Source organism: Lagopus muta, chromosome 1 (genome assembly GCF_023343835.1).
Source record: "Lagopus muta isolate bLagMut1 chromosome 1, bLagMut1 primary, whole genome shotgun sequence".
In the NCBI taxonomy this organism is placed as follows: Eukaryota; Metazoa; Chordata; class Aves; order Galliformes; family Phasianidae; genus Lagopus; species Lagopus muta.
Genome location: NC_064433.1, coordinates 12,691,910 through 12,709,533, shown reverse-complemented (window position 1 = coordinate 12,709,533; position 17,624 = coordinate 12,691,910). Strand labels below are relative to the sequence as shown.

General features: G+C 42.1%; 1 protein-coding gene across 4 annotated transcripts in view; it reads left to right on the top strand.

The window, feature by feature from the left end:
- The first annotated feature begins 559 nt into the window (after positions 1 to 559).
- Positions 560 to 17,624, top strand: part of SLC26A5 (solute carrier family 26 member 5) — a 32,665-nt gene continuing 15,600 nt past the window's right edge. Inside the window, exons 1-5 of one of the 4 annotated variants that reach the window (XM_048942480.1) lie at positions 560 to 677; positions 1,622 to 1,672; positions 11,899 to 12,112; positions 13,793 to 13,932; positions 17,159 to 17,269. In XM_048942480.1, the coding sequence (XP_048798437.1) occupies positions 11,958 to 12,112; positions 13,793 to 13,932; positions 17,159 to 17,269 (406 nt within the window). In that variant the 5' untranslated portion in view covers positions 560 to 677; positions 1,622 to 1,672; positions 11,899 to 11,957. Of the gene's footprint in view, positions 678 to 865; positions 888 to 1,164; positions 1,300 to 1,621; positions 1,673 to 11,898; positions 12,113 to 13,792; positions 13,933 to 17,158; positions 17,270 to 17,624 lie in introns of those variants that run through there. The other 3 variants (XM_048942476.1, XR_007376540.1, XM_048942464.1) reach the window with 3 other exon arrangements.

Below are 17,624 nucleotides of genomic sequence, written 5' to 3'. Positions count from 1 at the left end.
TGGTTGGACCAGGTGATCTTAGAGGTCTTTTCCAACCTTAACGATTGCACGATTCTAACACTGCTGCCTGCATTTTTCAAAACAACTCTGGAAAACAAAAATAAACCCTGAAGGAAACCCCTTCCGGCACCCGCACCCGGACCCTACTGCTCCCACACGCGCGGGCGCCGTCCCGCACCTGCTGTGAGGGCTCAGCCCGCCATTTCCCGCTGCCGGCGGAGCGGGGAGCGAGGAGGATGAGGTAGGTTTTAAAAAAAACAAAAGTGAAGTAAAATAAAATTAAAAAAAAAAGAAAAAAAAAACAGGAACGTCAGCAGAGCGGTGAGCGCTTGGCCCTGACGTCCCCAAAGCTCCCGAAGGCTCTGCCACTGACAGCCGCCTCCCGCTCCCGGCCGAGGCCGCCGGGAACCCCTGAGGCGCCTGAGGCCGCGGACACCGCCCGCCCCGCGGCACGCCGGGACGTGTAGGCCGCGGCGGGAGTGCGAGCGGCTCGGGACGGCGGGGGGTGGACTACGAATCCCAGCCGCGCCCACGGCCGCCCGCTGCCGGCAGGAGGAGGGGCGGGGGCCGGAGTTGGCCGCTCGCCGCCGCCCGCCCCGCGCCCCAGGCGCTCACCTTGGATGCGCGGCCGCCGTGCCGGGCCGGGCCGGGCGGCTGCGAGGAGCTAACGGGAGGAGGTGAGCGGAGAGCGGGGAGATGTGGCCGCGGGGGGACCCCGAGCTGAGGGGCAGCGCCGCCGGGCGTCGCGCCCTCCCGGTGCCCTCCCGGTGCCCGCGGCTGCCGCTTGGCCGTCCCTGGGCGGGGAAGAACCGCGGAGCTCCACTGAGCCCTCTCGCCCCGGCCGCCTCCCTGCCGGCCCCGCGGTCGCCGAGGGGATGCGGTGCGCGGTGAGCTGCGGGGCCAGCGGCGGTGCGCCGAGCGCGGGCGGACCCCAAACGCGAAGGGGGGAGGCGGAGGGGGTCCGTCATTTCCTCGCGTGCTGCCCGTCAGTGCGGGCCGCGTGGCTCCGAGCGGCCGTGCGAGGAGGCGTTCGGCGCCTGCGATAGCTGCTTCGCTTCCTAGCGCTAGCTTCAGCACGCGCGTCTTCCCAGCCTTGCCAGCAACTCCATTGATCTGTGCTTTATCCCGTGTTCTGGCAAAGGGTAGAGCCGTGCCTTTGACTCGCTCAGCGTTTCACAGCTTCCAGTCTGAAAGTTCTGGGAGCGTTGGGACCCCGCCGAAGGGATGAGGGGAAGCCGCTGCGCCGCGTGCACCGCGCCCCGCCGTGCCAGTGGGCCAGCAGCTGCGGCAGGACGTTAGGTAGTAATAAAGTAAGGGTAGATAATTATGAAAAAAGTGCTCTTACTGTAGTTACTTAGTGGTGACTCAGCAGAAAGTACCTTCATAATTCTTGTATCTGTTGCAGACACACGGTGTTGGTCTGGTTGGGGAAGGCTGAGGTCTGGACCCAGGTCTGGCTGCTGGCTTGGTTTTATAGCTGTTTTTTTGTTTTTGTTTTTTTTTTTTTTCATAAAGTTTTCATGAAAGAAGACAGGTTTTCAGAAAGACTTTTGAAGTGTCAGCTACTCAGCGTGTAATAGAATGTGTTCTGAGTGAATAGATGTCTTTATTTCTCTTACAGAACTTTCACAAGTCATACGCTGCTTCGCTATCTGCTGTAGGAACAATAAAGGTAAGGTGATTAAAGGCGTATGGCTCATACTGAATGAACTCGCTGGAGATCAGCTCTGTTCTTGGGGTTCCTCTGATAGTCATGGTCACATTTTGTCATACTTGGCTTGTGGCAATTCCATGCATTCTCAAGACACAAGACACTTGTTCCAGTACTGCTTCTGTCAGTGTTTCTGAACTGAACTGTTCTATTGATTGATATGCAGAGCACTGCCAAACATCTCTGAAATGGAAGGAGCATAGGGATAGAGTGGAGTTTCACTCAAGCAGAGCAGCTGTTGGTAGCTGATAAAGCATGTTGAACAACCTTGTTGTATAGACCTGAGGGTCTTGGCTCAGCAGGATCATGCTAAAAGCTTTGTTAAGCTTAAAATTAGATTTGTGGGGGCAACTGGGGCAATATTGGGTTATTAATGGAATCATGTTTCAGCAAAGGAAAGCTCTAAGTCCAACAGGAAAAAATCTATTGACAACTTCAAGGCTTAAGCTCTGATCACTACACCATACTACTGCTGCCTGAGTGATCTGCCCAGAGTTGGTGTGCTTTTGTTAGTAATGCCATACGAAATTCTGTGGGCAGGGTAAGTTTGCTTGAAGCTTGTTTAATATACTTACAGTTTGAAAGGTAAAGATGGCTGAGTACGATACTGGGAATTCTGCAGGAAAGTCTTTCCAGTCTTTGCCACAACTTAGCCTGGTTCTCTGAGGTGAGTGCTTGTTTAGGGGCTCTGTTGGGTTCTGGCCATCAGATCTTAGACTTAGGGCACTAAGCAGCCATCAAATGTTGCCATTTGGTAGGCATTCTGATCTCTTGCTGTGGTTCAAATCATATCTTTAGCACACTGCTTTCCAGAGGTGTAGCGTTTTGTCTCTGACGGTGCTGAAATGTTCCAAAAACACATGGTTTGCCTGCTCATCTTCTTAAGCCTTTCACTGCAGAGGAGTCTGGAACCCACTGCTTTTCTGTGTCCAAGGAAACTTTCCCCTAAGGAACACGAGCCTCGGTGCTAGTGTTGATGTTCTGTGTTTGTTGTTATTGTCTTGATTTCCCTAGACAGGATGATCTAGCTGAGCTGGTTGTTCAGCTTTCACTTTGGTTACACCGGTTGTTATTGAGCTGGGGCTGTAGCCCTGTGAGGCAGTAGCAGCCATAGGTAGCATAAACTTGACAGGCTGCAACTGGAATCATTTGGGGAAATGCTGAGGCCCAAACTGTGTCTGATTTATGTAATGCGTAGCTAATAAGCCTTAAAGTACCATTGTCCCTGAGTCTCCAGTTTGAATACATAGTGACCAAAGTGTTTATGTTGTGGTAACTTTCCTGGCTACTTCTTGAGTGAATCCACAGTCCGTGGTAACATCAGACCTTTAGCTGAGTAATACAAGAACAGTGGATCTCAAGGAATAACACAATTATAATGACAGTGTGTCTGTGCATGTACAGTAGATGTCAGTTTGACTATTGAACTGTAGTATACAAGATCCCTAGGAATTGTTTGAGGTATTTCAGCTGCCCGTTCTTCCTCCTCTGACATTAACACACAGGGAGAAAGCCATCAGGGCTTTCATTCCCACCGGTCTCTTACACTTCTGCAACACCAGAGCAGGTTGCCCTACTGTCATGGGTCCCCCATTAACTTACATGAAGGTCACTCACCCATGACCCAGTGTTTGCATACTTCTGCATGTGATGAACTGCTGGCTGCTAATTTTTCTTATATTTCATTGCTGATAGAGTTTTTCCATGATAACTTGTTCTCTTAAAGCATAAATCTGTAACTTTAAGCAGAAGTGTGCACTGTAGCTACAGTTCTCAAGCTCAAATCAACCTATCAATCTGAACCCAGTGAAGTTTAGTGAAATAACTGCCATCCTTATCCTGATGTATCCTTATTTGAGAGCTTCTCAAATAATCTTTCAGTACTAAAGCATGGACAGAACTTTCTGCTCTGATAAGAGTCTGCAGTGTTTGTTGCTTGAAACAAACATCAGTGCTGGAGTACAGTCCACTGGGGCTGTATCAGATTAAGGCATGACAGATTAAGGCTTGGCATTATAAAATTTGAATTCCGGGCACCTGGTTTTCATGGAACAGAATTAAAACCTTAATATGCTGTGCAGCATAGGGCTTGGATTGCCTGAGATGTCTGTCAGCGAATGCTGCCTGCCCCAGTTGTGGCAGGAGCCCTGCTGGGCTGAGGCATGTCTGAGATGTGTAAGTCATGGCTGGAACAAAGCCACAGGTTGTTTTCATAGATGCAGGCATTTGTAATACCTTCTTTAAATGCTTAACTTTTGCTGCTCCTTTCAAACCTTTTTGGCACAATGTGCTTACAGTCCTTTTCTGGACAAAGGTAGAATTGAGTCCAGTTGCTGCTTCCTCACACTGAGGTTTAGCCCCACATGTCCTGCTCACTGGAATAGTGCCCTAGCTACAGAGACTCCAACATTATTTTCTAATCCCTTCTTTTTTTCTGTTACTTTCTTTATCTCCTGTCTCTGCTCTGTTTCACGCTTCACCTTATAATTTTGCACTGTACTTATTTGCTCATTTTCAGATCTGTATTATGGTTGTGTTTTTTTTGTTCTTCTCTAGTTTCATGTTTAAAATGAATGATTATGATCTTTTGATATTGCAGTGCTCCAGATCCTGCTGTACTTGTGTTCACATTACTAACAGATGACCTGGGGCTTCTGTATATGCATTTGTATTGAAAGTACGTTCTTGTAAGAGGAAGTCAGGCCAGAAAAATAACTCAATGAGCCTTTCTTCTTTTCCTTTGATGGTCCTCACCCAGGCATTCATACTGTTCTTTCAGTTCCTTGGTCATTGTGTCCTGTATGGGTTATTTCTTGAAGGAATCCATTTGTGCTGGAATCAGTTGGAGGACTCTTCTTTGTCCCTACAGACTGATATTTTTATTGGTCTGGTATAGATGATGATTCGATAGGTGGATTCCTGGCCTTCCTGTGTGCTTGAATGGTGAGCACCGTTCTCTTAATCTTCTTCTCCTATCTTCAGTTCTACCTTATAAATGCTGCTGATTAATGAAGACCTCACCAATGCTTCTGGAAAAAACAGTTCTTCAGTAGCCTCATCAAATTAAAGTACAGTGGTGAGTGCAGGAGTTTGGCAGGTTATTTTATCATTTTTATTCTCTTCAGTGGAAAACCTTCCAACATATGAAAGTGTTAATCACAAAGTGATAATGAGTCAGTCTGAGACAATTTCTGTATGTTTTCCCATCTTAACTACACTGCTGTGATTGTGGAACCACTTTTTTTTTTATGTGGATCAAGGTTAGTAGTTTTACTTGTGTAGCAAAGAGCAGATGTTGAGCCATCACACACACTGTGTTGTACTCATTATGTGTCAGCTGTTGTTTAAGCTCCCAGGAAGCATTAGATGTTTCTTTTTCTATGAGCTATGTTATCAGCCACAGAAGAAATGCTAAGGCATAAGGTGAGTCTGCAAGTGCTGGTGTGAAGCACTGAAAAACCTCTGTACATCTTTGTTTTTCTTACTGTGAATTTTAAGTATTTCAACAACAAGCAGCACTGGCCATTGCACACTTGTGGCCTTTGTACATAACCCTGATGTCAGAAACTCGAGGAAAGTCATTTCCACTGACTGGCAATCTCCTGAGAGCATCAGGCAACACCCTTAAGTACATAGGAGTCAGGAAGACACTATTGCTTGGATAACAGAATCTCAGCCAATTAGCAGTTGCCTAAACTGGGCAGACTGTCATAAGTCAAGTCCTACTTGCTGCTCATACAAGATTTAGCTTGGCACCTAGTGCACAACATACCCTGAAAATCTGTGTCATAGGATCAGCTGACAAGGAACTATCCGTTTCTTCTGAACATGCATCCTCATGTGAATGCAGAAGTTGAACTTCTCTCTAAAAACTATAGGAAGAGAATTGCAGCTTGATTAAACAGCTATTGGTACCACTTCTCAAGGGAATATCTGCCCCATGCTGGAGCTCTATGTTGGCTTTTTCAGAAACAACAGTTCTTTGGGAATTTCTTCAAGCACAGCAGTTGTTGTACCTTGTTCTGCAGAGGGGCAAATCCTTTGTGAAAGCCCCAGGAAGAGAGCCTCCCTACAGGATCCTTGGAAAATTCAAATCCTCTGTTAGTTAATAAGATAGTTACTTCAAACCTTGTTGTCAGCAGTGAAACTGGAATATCAATTTATACATTTGAAACCCTCTGTTTTCTTCCCTCCTTCCAACTCAGTCATTTATTCTTGTAACTGCAGTGTGATTCGCTATCCTTCAGCTTCCCCTCTGGCTTCAGACATTTGCACTATAAATATGACCACTGAAATTATTTTGGTTATAAACAGCAACCTTCTGCTCTTTTTTTTGTTTGTTTGTTTTTTGTGGGTTTTTTTTGTTTATTTGTTTATTTTTAACTTGATGTAGTCAGCTGGGAAACTGGTGTGTGTGCAAACCGGTTTGATGAATCAATCTATGATAGGAGGACTTGTTAGGTGCTTTCTCTACTGCAGAAAGTGCAGCATGTAACTGTACCCCATTACATGATCAGGCACTTGTTTGTTGTGTGCTTGTTCCACTTGGCTAGAAGAAGATGGATGAAGAGTGCCAGGTCATGAACAGTTCTAGTGTTCAGCTGCAGACCATTGGTACTCCAGTGTTACATTCCCTGTAGCAATGATTCTGGATTAACTTGGTATGTTTGCTTGATGCTGATCCAGGTTTTCTCTTCTGATCAGCATTTAGATGGCTGCAATGAAGCCTGCTCCAAAACAGTTTTTTTGGTAGTGGATTTCTCCCACAGCAGTGAACCTAGCTAATGGTTACCCAACCTGAGGTGCACAGAGGGCTGTGCATCCTTATCAGTTTGGCTCAAGATCAACAAAGCAGTCTTTGGCCGTGATACCATTAGGATTAACTTGTCTGATTTTACTGTCTGTAGCTACTGCTTTTGGAGTTCAAAGGGAAAGTTATGAAGGGGTAGATATTGCGGATTCATACCCAATGTCGCTAAAGCCATAAACACAGAGATGGGAATGATGTCCTTGAGAACCCATGTAAATACGATCAAAGTGGAAACAAGCCATCCCTTATCTATGTCAAGCAGGGGAGACCAGTGTTTGCTGCTCAAAGTGCCATAGGTGTCTGTCTTATGTGAAATTGATTAAATAGCTCAATCACAAGTTTCCAAAATATTATTTTGTTGACAACAAGCACAAGATTGCTATTTGATAAGAGATAACATTAGATACTAATAAATAATCCATGGAATAAATCTTTAGAGGCTGAAGTCCCGAGTGTTATTTATTCATTTTTTCTCTAAGGAGCATGAAGTATAAAATACCTCTTTTTGCACAAGGGCTAAGTTTCATAGTCTTTTAAAATTATCTGGCTAGTTACTATTTTCTGAGACAAGGATCTCAGCCCCTCGCATCTTATGATTGCATCCTTTTCAGTGAGTAAAGCATCAGTTTGTTAGGGGAAAATCATGCTGAACACAGCAGTCTGAGGCAGGTGAGGCTGTTGCTGCTCCTGCACGTCTCCAGGTCCCATGAATACCAAGGCTAGAGATGTATTCCCAGCAGGCACACAGCATACACAGTATATTTGTATGTGTGACCAGCCACGTAGATTAGACAGCACCAACTATCTCATTCTCCTTCTCCGTTTAAGTAGAAAGGAGGTCCACATTGGTAATAGGTATAAATTAATAGATATGTCCATATATGTTTGTATCTCCAAGGTGGACCCTCTAGCAATTGCACTTAGACATTGAGGGTCCTGCTGCTAGCTGTTGCATCCCTGTGTCCCCAGTTGCTGGCAGCTGCTCACACGTGCCTCTGAGGCCTTCTCCAGTTGCTAGAACAGTTATCTGTGTACACATATGTTTGATCAGGATCCCCAGCTTCTGATAGCTGTCCTGCACCAGGCCCCAGTGCTCTCACCCCCAGAGTGGGCCGGGGCCCCCCTGGTCCCAGTGCTGATCCCTGTGCTGCTCTGGGTTTGTGCAGTTGGGCTGATAGCTCCTGCAGTACAACTGGAGTGGGTATATGGTGGAGCTTTTTTCAGCGCTGTCTATGCAGGCATCTCAACCTTTCATGTGGAAAAGAATGGAAGTTTTCTGTCTGAAAGCTGGATTGGTCCTGATTGTTAGATTTTTTTTCAGTCTCCCATGGAACCTCTGCATTTCTTTCACTTATGCAGCGAAAGCTCTGTTGGGTTCACAAGTTATTTCTGAGTTTGTGAAGCTTTACCAGAAGACTGCAGTTCTAAGGCATCTATTCATTAGTGTATTTAGTGGGAGTAGCAAAGGAGAAACAAGGATGATAAGTGCAGTCCAAGAAAACTAAGAAAACTCATTCTGTACAACCCCACCCAGTCATTTTACATCTGTGTTGTGCTTGTTCAAAAAATAATTCAATTCTGGCTTGGTATCATTTTATAATTACTTAAGATGATAAGTAAAAGGGCATAAGGGCACTGAGGAATGAGGTCAGAGAGAAAAGAAAGGAATGAGAAAAGTCATAGTTCGGAAAATTGGCCCTTGGGATGTTAGCAACAGACCCTGCAATAGCTCTGCCTTTCAGTGTACCTTTGGTGGAGCATGTTTTCTGAACAGTGAATTCCACAAGCCCTTTGGCTGATGGCAGTCCCCTTTATTTGTAGTCTTAATGGTTTTTAAATACTTGATAAACTTGCAATCCATGATCAAACTTGGAGTTCCTCAGCACAGATGCATTTCTCTAGGGTAATGCTGTATTAGTAATTTCCACCCATGCTTTTCCAACTTGTAAAGCCTTCTGTGCTTAGCCACCAGAAGGAAGGCTTTCTGCTCCTTTAAAACAGGCAGGTCAATGGATCTGTCATGGAACCTTTGAGTTGTAGTAGGCAGATTCAGGTACATTCATGTTAGATATGTGAGGTTAGTAGCAGCAGTGCCCCATTCTGAAATTATAACCCTCTTAAGGCTGCAATAGTGGTGCAGTACGTTGTTCTTCATGTCTCCAGCTTTTTTTTTTTTCCCTTCATGCATTGTATTTTGAATATAAGTAACAAGCAAGTATCCACTGTATGTGTTTGAATGTCCACAGTAGCCAAATATTAGTTCCTTATAAATTTGATGGCTGTATTCTCATTTATGTAAACTGGATCAAAAATTACTGTCATCTGCAAGATCAGTGTAGATGGCTTTACAACTCTTCTTTATCACCTACGATTGTGAAGAAAAAGTGCTTGATTACTAGTGATAGTGTTATAAAGTGATATTTGTTTCCCCTTTTTTTTTTTCTTTGACACCTTCAATTTGATAGTAGCAGTAAAGACATAAGAACAGGTTTTTATCAGTCTGATAAAGAATTGGTAACTCTTAAGTCTTTTGCATACAGCTTTTAGCTACTTTAGCTTAACTTTTATCTGGCTGATAAGATTAATGGCAGCGTTTCTTAGCAGCAAGTTAATTTTATCCTTGCTATGAAGTTCAAAGGTTGTCCAAGAACAGTATTCCACTATTAAGTAAGGCTCACAAATGCTGGAAGATCACCTTTCTCTTCCTTAAGCTGAGGGTCTGTAAGTTTTCAGAAATCACTGTAATGCTGTGTCCTCATGGGAATGACTCTTGCTATTTTTCTTCTTCCTTGGGCATGCTGAGAGTGAAGGCCCAGTCTGAACTTGTTAGTCCTGCATATTTCTATTGGCAAATCATAATACTGGTGGTCAACAGACATTTGGAGGGACGCAGGGCTAGTCACAGAATGCTGCTCTCTCTGGCTCCTCAGCTACTCAGTGGACAATATATATTATCTGTGGTAATATTGTCTTTACACAGCTTCTTTCTAGATGATTAAATCCCAGCATTTACAGGTGCATGGAGTAACTTCTCTCACGGGCAGGACTTTGTGCTTCCTTGTGTTGAACTCAGTGAGGCTCCTGCCTGCCCGTTTCTCCATCCCAGGGCTCTGATCTAGCTACAGGTGTCCCTGGTCATTGCAGGGGAGTTTTTCCAGATAACCTTCCAACTCCAATGGTTCTATGATTTGATGATCCTGAGCTCCCCTATCTCATGGGCACTGCAGCCAAGGCTTCTCCCAGGCTTCATGTTTCTGACAAGTTCTTCCTTGTTGGTAAGCATCAGGTCCAACAGGGCACATCCCCTTGTTTGTCAGCATCTCCATCACCTTTATCAGGAAACTGTAATCACTGCACTCTGGAAAGCTTCTGGGTTGCTTGTGCTCTGCTATGTTACATTAGGGCAGTTAGCATTTCAGTTATTTTAGAGTTCATGCATGTCTCATTGTCTGGAACAGAGCAAGATGTGTAATGGGAAGTGGTATTTGTGGGCAGGTAGACTTTGATGCAAAAAAAAAAAAAAAAAAAGTGCTACAGATGTATATTTGGCTAACACCTTAATATGGAAAGTAATTGCTTGCAGTATGTGATAAGATACATCTGGTATCATGAAGGTGGTAGAATAATCCTGTTCTAATGTTGGCTGGACTCAGATCTGAGAGTTACAGGTTGCTAAGCAATAATGTGAGAAAATAAAGTGTCATTCAGACTTCCCCGTGACTTGAAACTATGTAAAGATGGGAAAGAAGTTTGAAATGCATTTCAAGAGTACAGAGCTAACATGAGCCTTGAGTGGAAAATTCTAGCACCTTTGTCAGACTAAAGGCTCTGGGAGTAATATTGGTGCTGGGCAGACTGTATTTGCTGAATCAGGACATTGGACCAATCATGGTTAGCTTTGAGCATTCAGGTGGAGCTTGTTTAATTTCTGTGCAGTAACCCTTTTCTGGGAAAGTATTGATGTACAGTCAAAAACTAAGCACCTCTGGGTTAAAGCACCTCCCTTGGTTAAAGGTAAATGTGCTTAAACACCTTGTTGGACTTGAGCCCAAAGACCTAGTTCATAACAAGGGCTTCACCCCCATTATTTAAAGGGATCAAACCGTAAGTAACATCTCTACCCAGATTGGAATAATTGTGGTAAGATTCAGTTTAAAATACATGTATTTTTTCCTTATTAATTCACAGTATATCAAAAACATCAGTGCTGTCTCTTCTCAAATTCTGGGTTACAAGAACTTAATTGAAATCCGTCTTTTATTTTTAAAGGCAGTTTGGAACTCACTTTTTCCTAGGCTTCACTTCACTGTATTTGTGTGAACTTTCTGTCTTTAAATATAGGGGTAGCCAGCACCCCTACTTAATGATGTAGCAGTTCTGTTGTTTTGCTTCCATAAACACGGGGTACAAAATGACCAGGGGTATCACCCTGGAGAGAAGAAGAGTCCAAGAGAGCTCTGAATTATGAGTCAGAGTTCAGATTGTGAATGACTGTGATTCAAAGTTGCATTTATAGAAGTAGCCACCACAGGGCTAAGTAATTAGCAGAGGGTGTCCTGAACATGTTCATGTGTTTATGGCAGTGGCACCCCATTTTAATGGGTGTAGGACTGAGAACAGCAGTATCATAGAATCATAAAGTTGTTAAGGTTGGAAAAGACCAATAAGGCCACCTGATCCAACTGTCAGCCCAACATCACCGTGCTCACTAAACTGTGACCCAAACTGCCACATCTGCACTCTTCCTGAACATCTCCACCACCTTCCTGTGCAGCCTGTTTCAATAGCTCATCACTCTTTCTGCCACCTGAAGAAACCATGCCTTGAAACAACAGTTCTTTGAAAGCAGCGAACTGTACGTCCTTCAGATACTTGCTGTCTGGAAAAAGAAGCCTCTGAAAGAGGGAAGAGGAAGCAGGGTGGAGGTGCGGGAGGCACTGGTTATCTGGAAAAGGAAGTAGCTTTTCATTGTTAAAGTTGAAGTTCTGTGTTCTGGAGATGGGTGTTACTGTTTGTGAGTAAGCAGCAATAAAGTAATCTCTCTTCGATATTCGCATTTCCTTTAGAAGTTGAGGAGGAAGAGGGCAGATAAGCCCGAACATATCCTTCCATTTTTGCATTTCTGCAATTATTTACAAAGTAATTAATGCAAAAGCTTTCTTTACATAGGAGAAGCATAAAAATAGTGGTTTCCCAGTAGTAAAGACAATGAATGTAATTTACTTATTTACTATTACTGACCATCTAATTAGTGCTTTTAAACTTTATTCATAATTCTGCTACCTGGCTCATCAGAGCGCACTCTCAGAAAGGAAATTCCAAATGAGACATTCAAGCAGCAACGTTCACTGACCAAACCTTTTTTCTCTACTGCCAGGTTTTGCTGTGGAGACTGTAGAGCTCTTCTTCCTTGGCTCCTGTTCAGTGGGATCAGCTATGGAAGATGCTCAAGAAAGTGGAGGGTGTCTTGAGCAAAACCAGAAGTATTGTGTGGAGAGGCCAATATATAACCAAGAGATCTTGCAAGGACAGCTGCACAAACGAGAAAGAACACCTCAGAGTTTGAGGCAGAAAATTGAACACTCTTGTCGGTAGGATTTTGCATCTCATGTTTGTTTTATTGGTTAGAACCATTCTAATTTTCTTTTCATACACGTAGGTGGCAGTTCCTTCAAAGAAACCTGCAAGATAGAAGCAATAGTTCTAGTTTGATTATTCACCAAGACTGTGATGAAGCTGTATGCGTATTTTTATATGTAAATATGTAACTGTATTACAAACTGTTGGATAAACTAGTTGAATTACCTTCATTAAAGTGAAAAGGAAAAATATACAGAATAGGAATGCAACACATAAAATTCATAGGACCCAGAAAAAATCTGTCCTTTTTATGTGGATATACAGCCAAATTTGCACTTCACATGAGCATTTCACGGAAAAATTGGAGTAAATGACAGCTGTGTGGAACTTAAGTTTTTAGCCTAATGAGGATTTAACAGAGGTAGTTTGTAGCTTTTAACTAACTGCCTTGCAATCTAAGTCAGATGGTTACGAGTAAAATGCATTTAACTGTGCAACTCTAGCTTCATAGTGCCAGAGGATAATGAAGAAAAGCTCCTTATGGTATAAGTTTTCATTAGCTTTACGTTTATGAGTGCGTTGTCTGCAGAGTTGACTCTGTTCCTTGCCAGAATGTTGTTCTGCCTGACTGTCTGTCTGTTAAATATCTGTGTCCCCAAGGTTTGACACTTAGAGATTTGCTTTGGTTATTTGAAGGACTATTCTAATGGTATTGGCACCTAATTCCACTCCCAAATAATGTCCCAAATAAAAATTATGTAGTTCAAAATCTACAGAGCAGAGGGAATTGCAATAATTGTGCATGATTAGTTTGTCCCTCACTTTAACAATACATTTCTTCACTATGCCATGTAGTCCCATGGCAGTTTGGGATTATTAACAAATTTCTGCAGTACTCTCACAGTTCCTCTACACAGAGGAGCATTTATATGCTTCCAGTGTTATATTTTTACTCAAGGTTAAACTTTCTTACCACACTGGAATCAACATATGGTGCATGGCAGTGCTGGATAGAGAGAGATATTTCTTGGCTCCATTCATTTGTCATGGGTCAGGGTTTCAAAGATTAATAACTCTGCTAAAAGACACAAGGATCAGTATTTCTAACTTCAGTGCCTTTCCTTTCGTGGTAAAGGAGGACTGTATTCTCAGTTAGTTTTAAAATTAGTCTATAGGTAACAGTGATAGTAAAAAGCACTAGTAAAATAACTTAGGGGAAAAAAGTGTAACAATGTTATTACACTTGTGTAATACCATAAGTGACTTTAAATGTAAAGTTATAACAAAAGGTATAAAACATCCAGACAGCAAGTAAGAATAGGAAAAAACATTACAAAGTATCTTGAGGTCTATGAGAGAAAAACACTATCTGAAAGCAATATCCTCAGGGATTGTTATTAGACAAATGATCTCAGACAGAAGTATTGTGTGGCTGCCCCACTGTGCATAGACTTGAACAGTTTCACTTCCCTCAGAATTCCAACCTCACAAGATCGTAAGGCCAACATGTGATAAAGGACTGAGGTAACTGGAGTCATGATTGTTTGTGCTTAAGCTTTGTACAGAAAACACTGTAATCAGGAATCTGAGTCTGTGCTTAATGGAGCTGTTATGCTGCATAGAAAATAAAGGTCTTAATTTTTTTTTGAGCTGCTAGTGTCAAACTTTTTCATTCTGCTTTGTCTTTTCAGTTGTTCTTCTAAGAAAGCCAAGTCTCATCTTTACAGTTTCTTACCAATTTTAAAATGGCTTCCCCGTTACCCGGTGAAGGAATACTTATTAGGAGATATTATCTCAGGTATAAGCACTGGAGTTATGCAGCTTCCTCAAGGTGAGTACCTCTGTGGATCTATTCATTCTCTTCTTTTCTTTTTCTGTGTTTGTTTTTGTGCTAGTGATTGGCTTCCTGAATGGGTGCCCATGAAAATGGCATGGGTCTTTCAGATGTGTGTGCCTGGAGGTCAGTATAGCATTCAACAGACAGTCAGTAAGGAGGATGCCCTGAAAATTGCATGTCACTGTAAAATATACAGTGAACTCTGAAAGAATAACTGTTTAGTTTAAGTGCATGTTTAAACCTGTGCTTAATGCACCTAATTATCTTCTTATCTCCTCATCATGAAAGTTGTTGGAAATTCCCCACAGAGTGTAGCAGTATCCAATGGATGTAATAGGAATCATATTTCAAGAGTAGTTCTGGCAGGATATTCCATAGGAGAGCAACTGTTGTAAAGTAACCAAACTAAAATAATTCAGAGAAGAATGTGCAAGAAATCAGAGACTTCTGTCTTAAGGATAGAAGTCACCATCTTAAGCTACTACCACCTATTAGATACAGCGCATATTAGATATATCTCTGTGCTGACGTAGTAGTGGGCAACAGTTGGCATGGTGAAAATAAATCAAGAGAAACATACGTAACAAGAATGAAAATCTTTGGACTTTCCATTAAGCTAGTTGGACGTTTCACACCTAGTAGAGCCAGGCTTTTAAGCTGGAGCAGATTCTGTAGAAGAATAGGAGGGAAACTGTATTCATTTTAGTTCTTGGTGACTGGGCTAGTGAAACCTTTTGTTATATCTGAGACTATCAGCAATTTCAGAGCTGCTGCACTGTTAAAAACTGGCATCATTTTTACTGGACTGTCATTATGGGGTGCCATTACTTTCTTGGGAATGGCAGTGTCATGACAACAGCTGCTGTCCCAGTAGTTCTTGGATTAGAGAGGATCCTTGATTTTTTTTTTACAGAGCCCAGTCCAGCAGGATCCTCATGTTAAGGATAATGAAGCATACATAAGTTTACTTAAGTTTAATTAAGCTTTGGCTTATTTCCTATTTCTGCTTCACTCATTCCCATTTAGGCTGAGGCAGGTCTGAAGAGTGAGTCTGTAAACCTTAGAAATCTAGATTTTTATGGGATGATCCATTAAGGCAATGAAATATCCTAACTTAGTGCAATTGACCTTTTTAATTTTGCAGCTTACTTGATTAATGCTTTTTTTTTTTTTTTTTTTAATAATTAAAGATTCTTCCTTACACAAACATAAATATCACATAGCAGGGGAGTTGAAACTAGATGATTTTTATAGTCGTTTTAACCCAGGCCATTCTATGATTCTATTCTATGATTCTATCTTAAACAGATCAGTGCTGTGGTGAACTTTTAGAGAAATCTGTCAGGCATTAGGCACAAACATCGCCGTGTGTATGCTGATGTACAGTTTATGTGATGAACTAGATAAGGGCACTAAAATGTAAGTGGTCAGCAGTGAACTTTAAACTTTATGTTGTAACTTTGTTTTAAACTAAACATTATGCTTTTCTTCAGTGATTGCAGTCATACCCTTGAACTGCTCTTGATCTTTCCCTTTTTGAAAAGGCATAAGTTGAACTCCTGTTTTTCTGGAAAGGATGTCATTATGGCAAGAATGAGGTCAAAGAAGCCTGGGAATCTTGCCAGGTTTGAGCAGTGAACTCCTCTCATGTCAATATCTCTTTATTTCCTTGGCACTGACAGTATTTTAAAAAATGCCAGTACAAGTGAAAAGGGAAGAGAATAAAAGGGTATTCATAGACCCACCTTCCTACTTTGACAGCGCTGGTTTTTAGTTCCAGTCACTTTTACTGGTAAGTTCATTGCATTATTAAAGGCCAGGATGTTGTGGTACAGGATGTTCTGTTGATGCTCTTGGCGTGAAATAGCCCCTGGGACAGAGAGTACGTACATGTGAGGTGAGTTTCAGAAGTACTTAATTAAAAGCTCATTGCTGCAATAAAATAACAGTATCATCAATCCAGTTCTGTTAGAAATATGAATTCTTGGATTGGTTAGGTCTCAGACATTTTGGGCATCAGCAAGTTCCTGTGAGATACTGAATTGTGCAAGACTACTTGGATAACACAGAAGATTCCTTCCTGGTCTGTTCTTTCAGGATAATCTAGTGCTTTGTCTCTGGATTTAAAAATACATTAGTAGAGAGGTGTTGTAGAGTATCACTAACTCTCCTTTATGGGCAAAGCACTGAATCCTTTAAGTGTGATGGACTTTTGAGCTTTTCAGGCTCAGACTGGAGCAGTTCACCAGAATGTGGTAACAACACAGCTTCTTTGTGTGTTGTGATTCTGCACTTGTCTAGGTGAACTGGAGAACAAATCAAGCCAGGATGCATCATTCTCTATAGTGCAAGTCATGTAAAACTACTGGATATGCTGAACTGTTCAGTGCAGTTACTCTCCATATCATGAGATGCACACCATCTGCTAGTGAGTGCAGTCCCATGGTAAGCACTCATACAGTCCCATGGAGTGAGAGCACTGTAAGAGGTGTCCCTCCCTGGCTTCCCTCAGTGCTGTTCTCCCACAGCTTTATCCTCATGCTTGCCAGCTCCATCAACAAATGGGAATAGTGTGGATTGCACTTAGACTGCAAGGGACTGCATGTCTTAATAACAAATCAATTTCATTTACTGAATACACTGGAAGGAATACGAACTGTAAGCTCTTTGTCTTTCTGGATCATAAACAATGCTTCCTTGTTTCTTATACACTCAGGAACACGTTTTATGGATATGTGAAGTGTTATGTAATCCCACACGTTCTGGGAAGAGGCGAGGAAGAAAGTGTTTGGTCAGTTGTAAGATGCCATGAAAATCATGTATGATTAAAAGGGAGGAGAAAAATCAAATGTGTTCTGGATTTCTAATGGTGGAGTGTTCACTCATTTTTTGAGAACAAAAACCACAAAATGTGTTTGTTAACTGTTTCTTCTTAATCTTCCAACCAAAGATATGTGCACACAAACTAACAAACCCATGCACATCTGCAGTGCCTGTAGTTACGGACTTATGGTTTCCTGAATTAAATCACTCAAGTTTCTGGACACTGTCTTAAACTACTATGTGTACTTATTTAAGAATATTCTCTGCAAGACTTCTCTTTACCTGTGATACATCTCTGATGCTCATATTAGACAAGTTCAGCTTTAGTATAGACCTGAATTCTTTTGCATGAAATTGTTTTTTTCTGCTAACATATGTATTTGTGTTTGTTTTCTAGGTTTAGCTTATGCTTTGCTGGCAGCTGTTCCCCCAGTATTTGGCCTATATTCCTCATTTTATCCTGTCTTTCTGTATACTTTTTTTGGGACCTCCAAGCATATATCAATAGGTATAACTGTATGGATAACTGAAATTCTTTGTGTGTTTGTGCCTAACAAAGCTCTACAAATTAAGTTACATAAACAGAAAGTGTAGTGGTTTTCTGTAAACTCACATTTAAGTGAATAAGCAATACACAAATGTGTTGAGCATGAGCAAGTTCTTTTACTGTTAATTTATCTATCCTGCTTAGGAAAGAACAAAGAGCTGGGGCGAGAGGGTTGTGGTTACATCTAGAAACGTGTGCTGTGAACTCCTGAACTATGATTTCATCTCTGTTGTCGACCATCTGTCTGGCCATGAGTCTCTAATTTGCATAATAGAAACTGAGATAGAAAAATGGATGATGTTTACTTACCATAGAG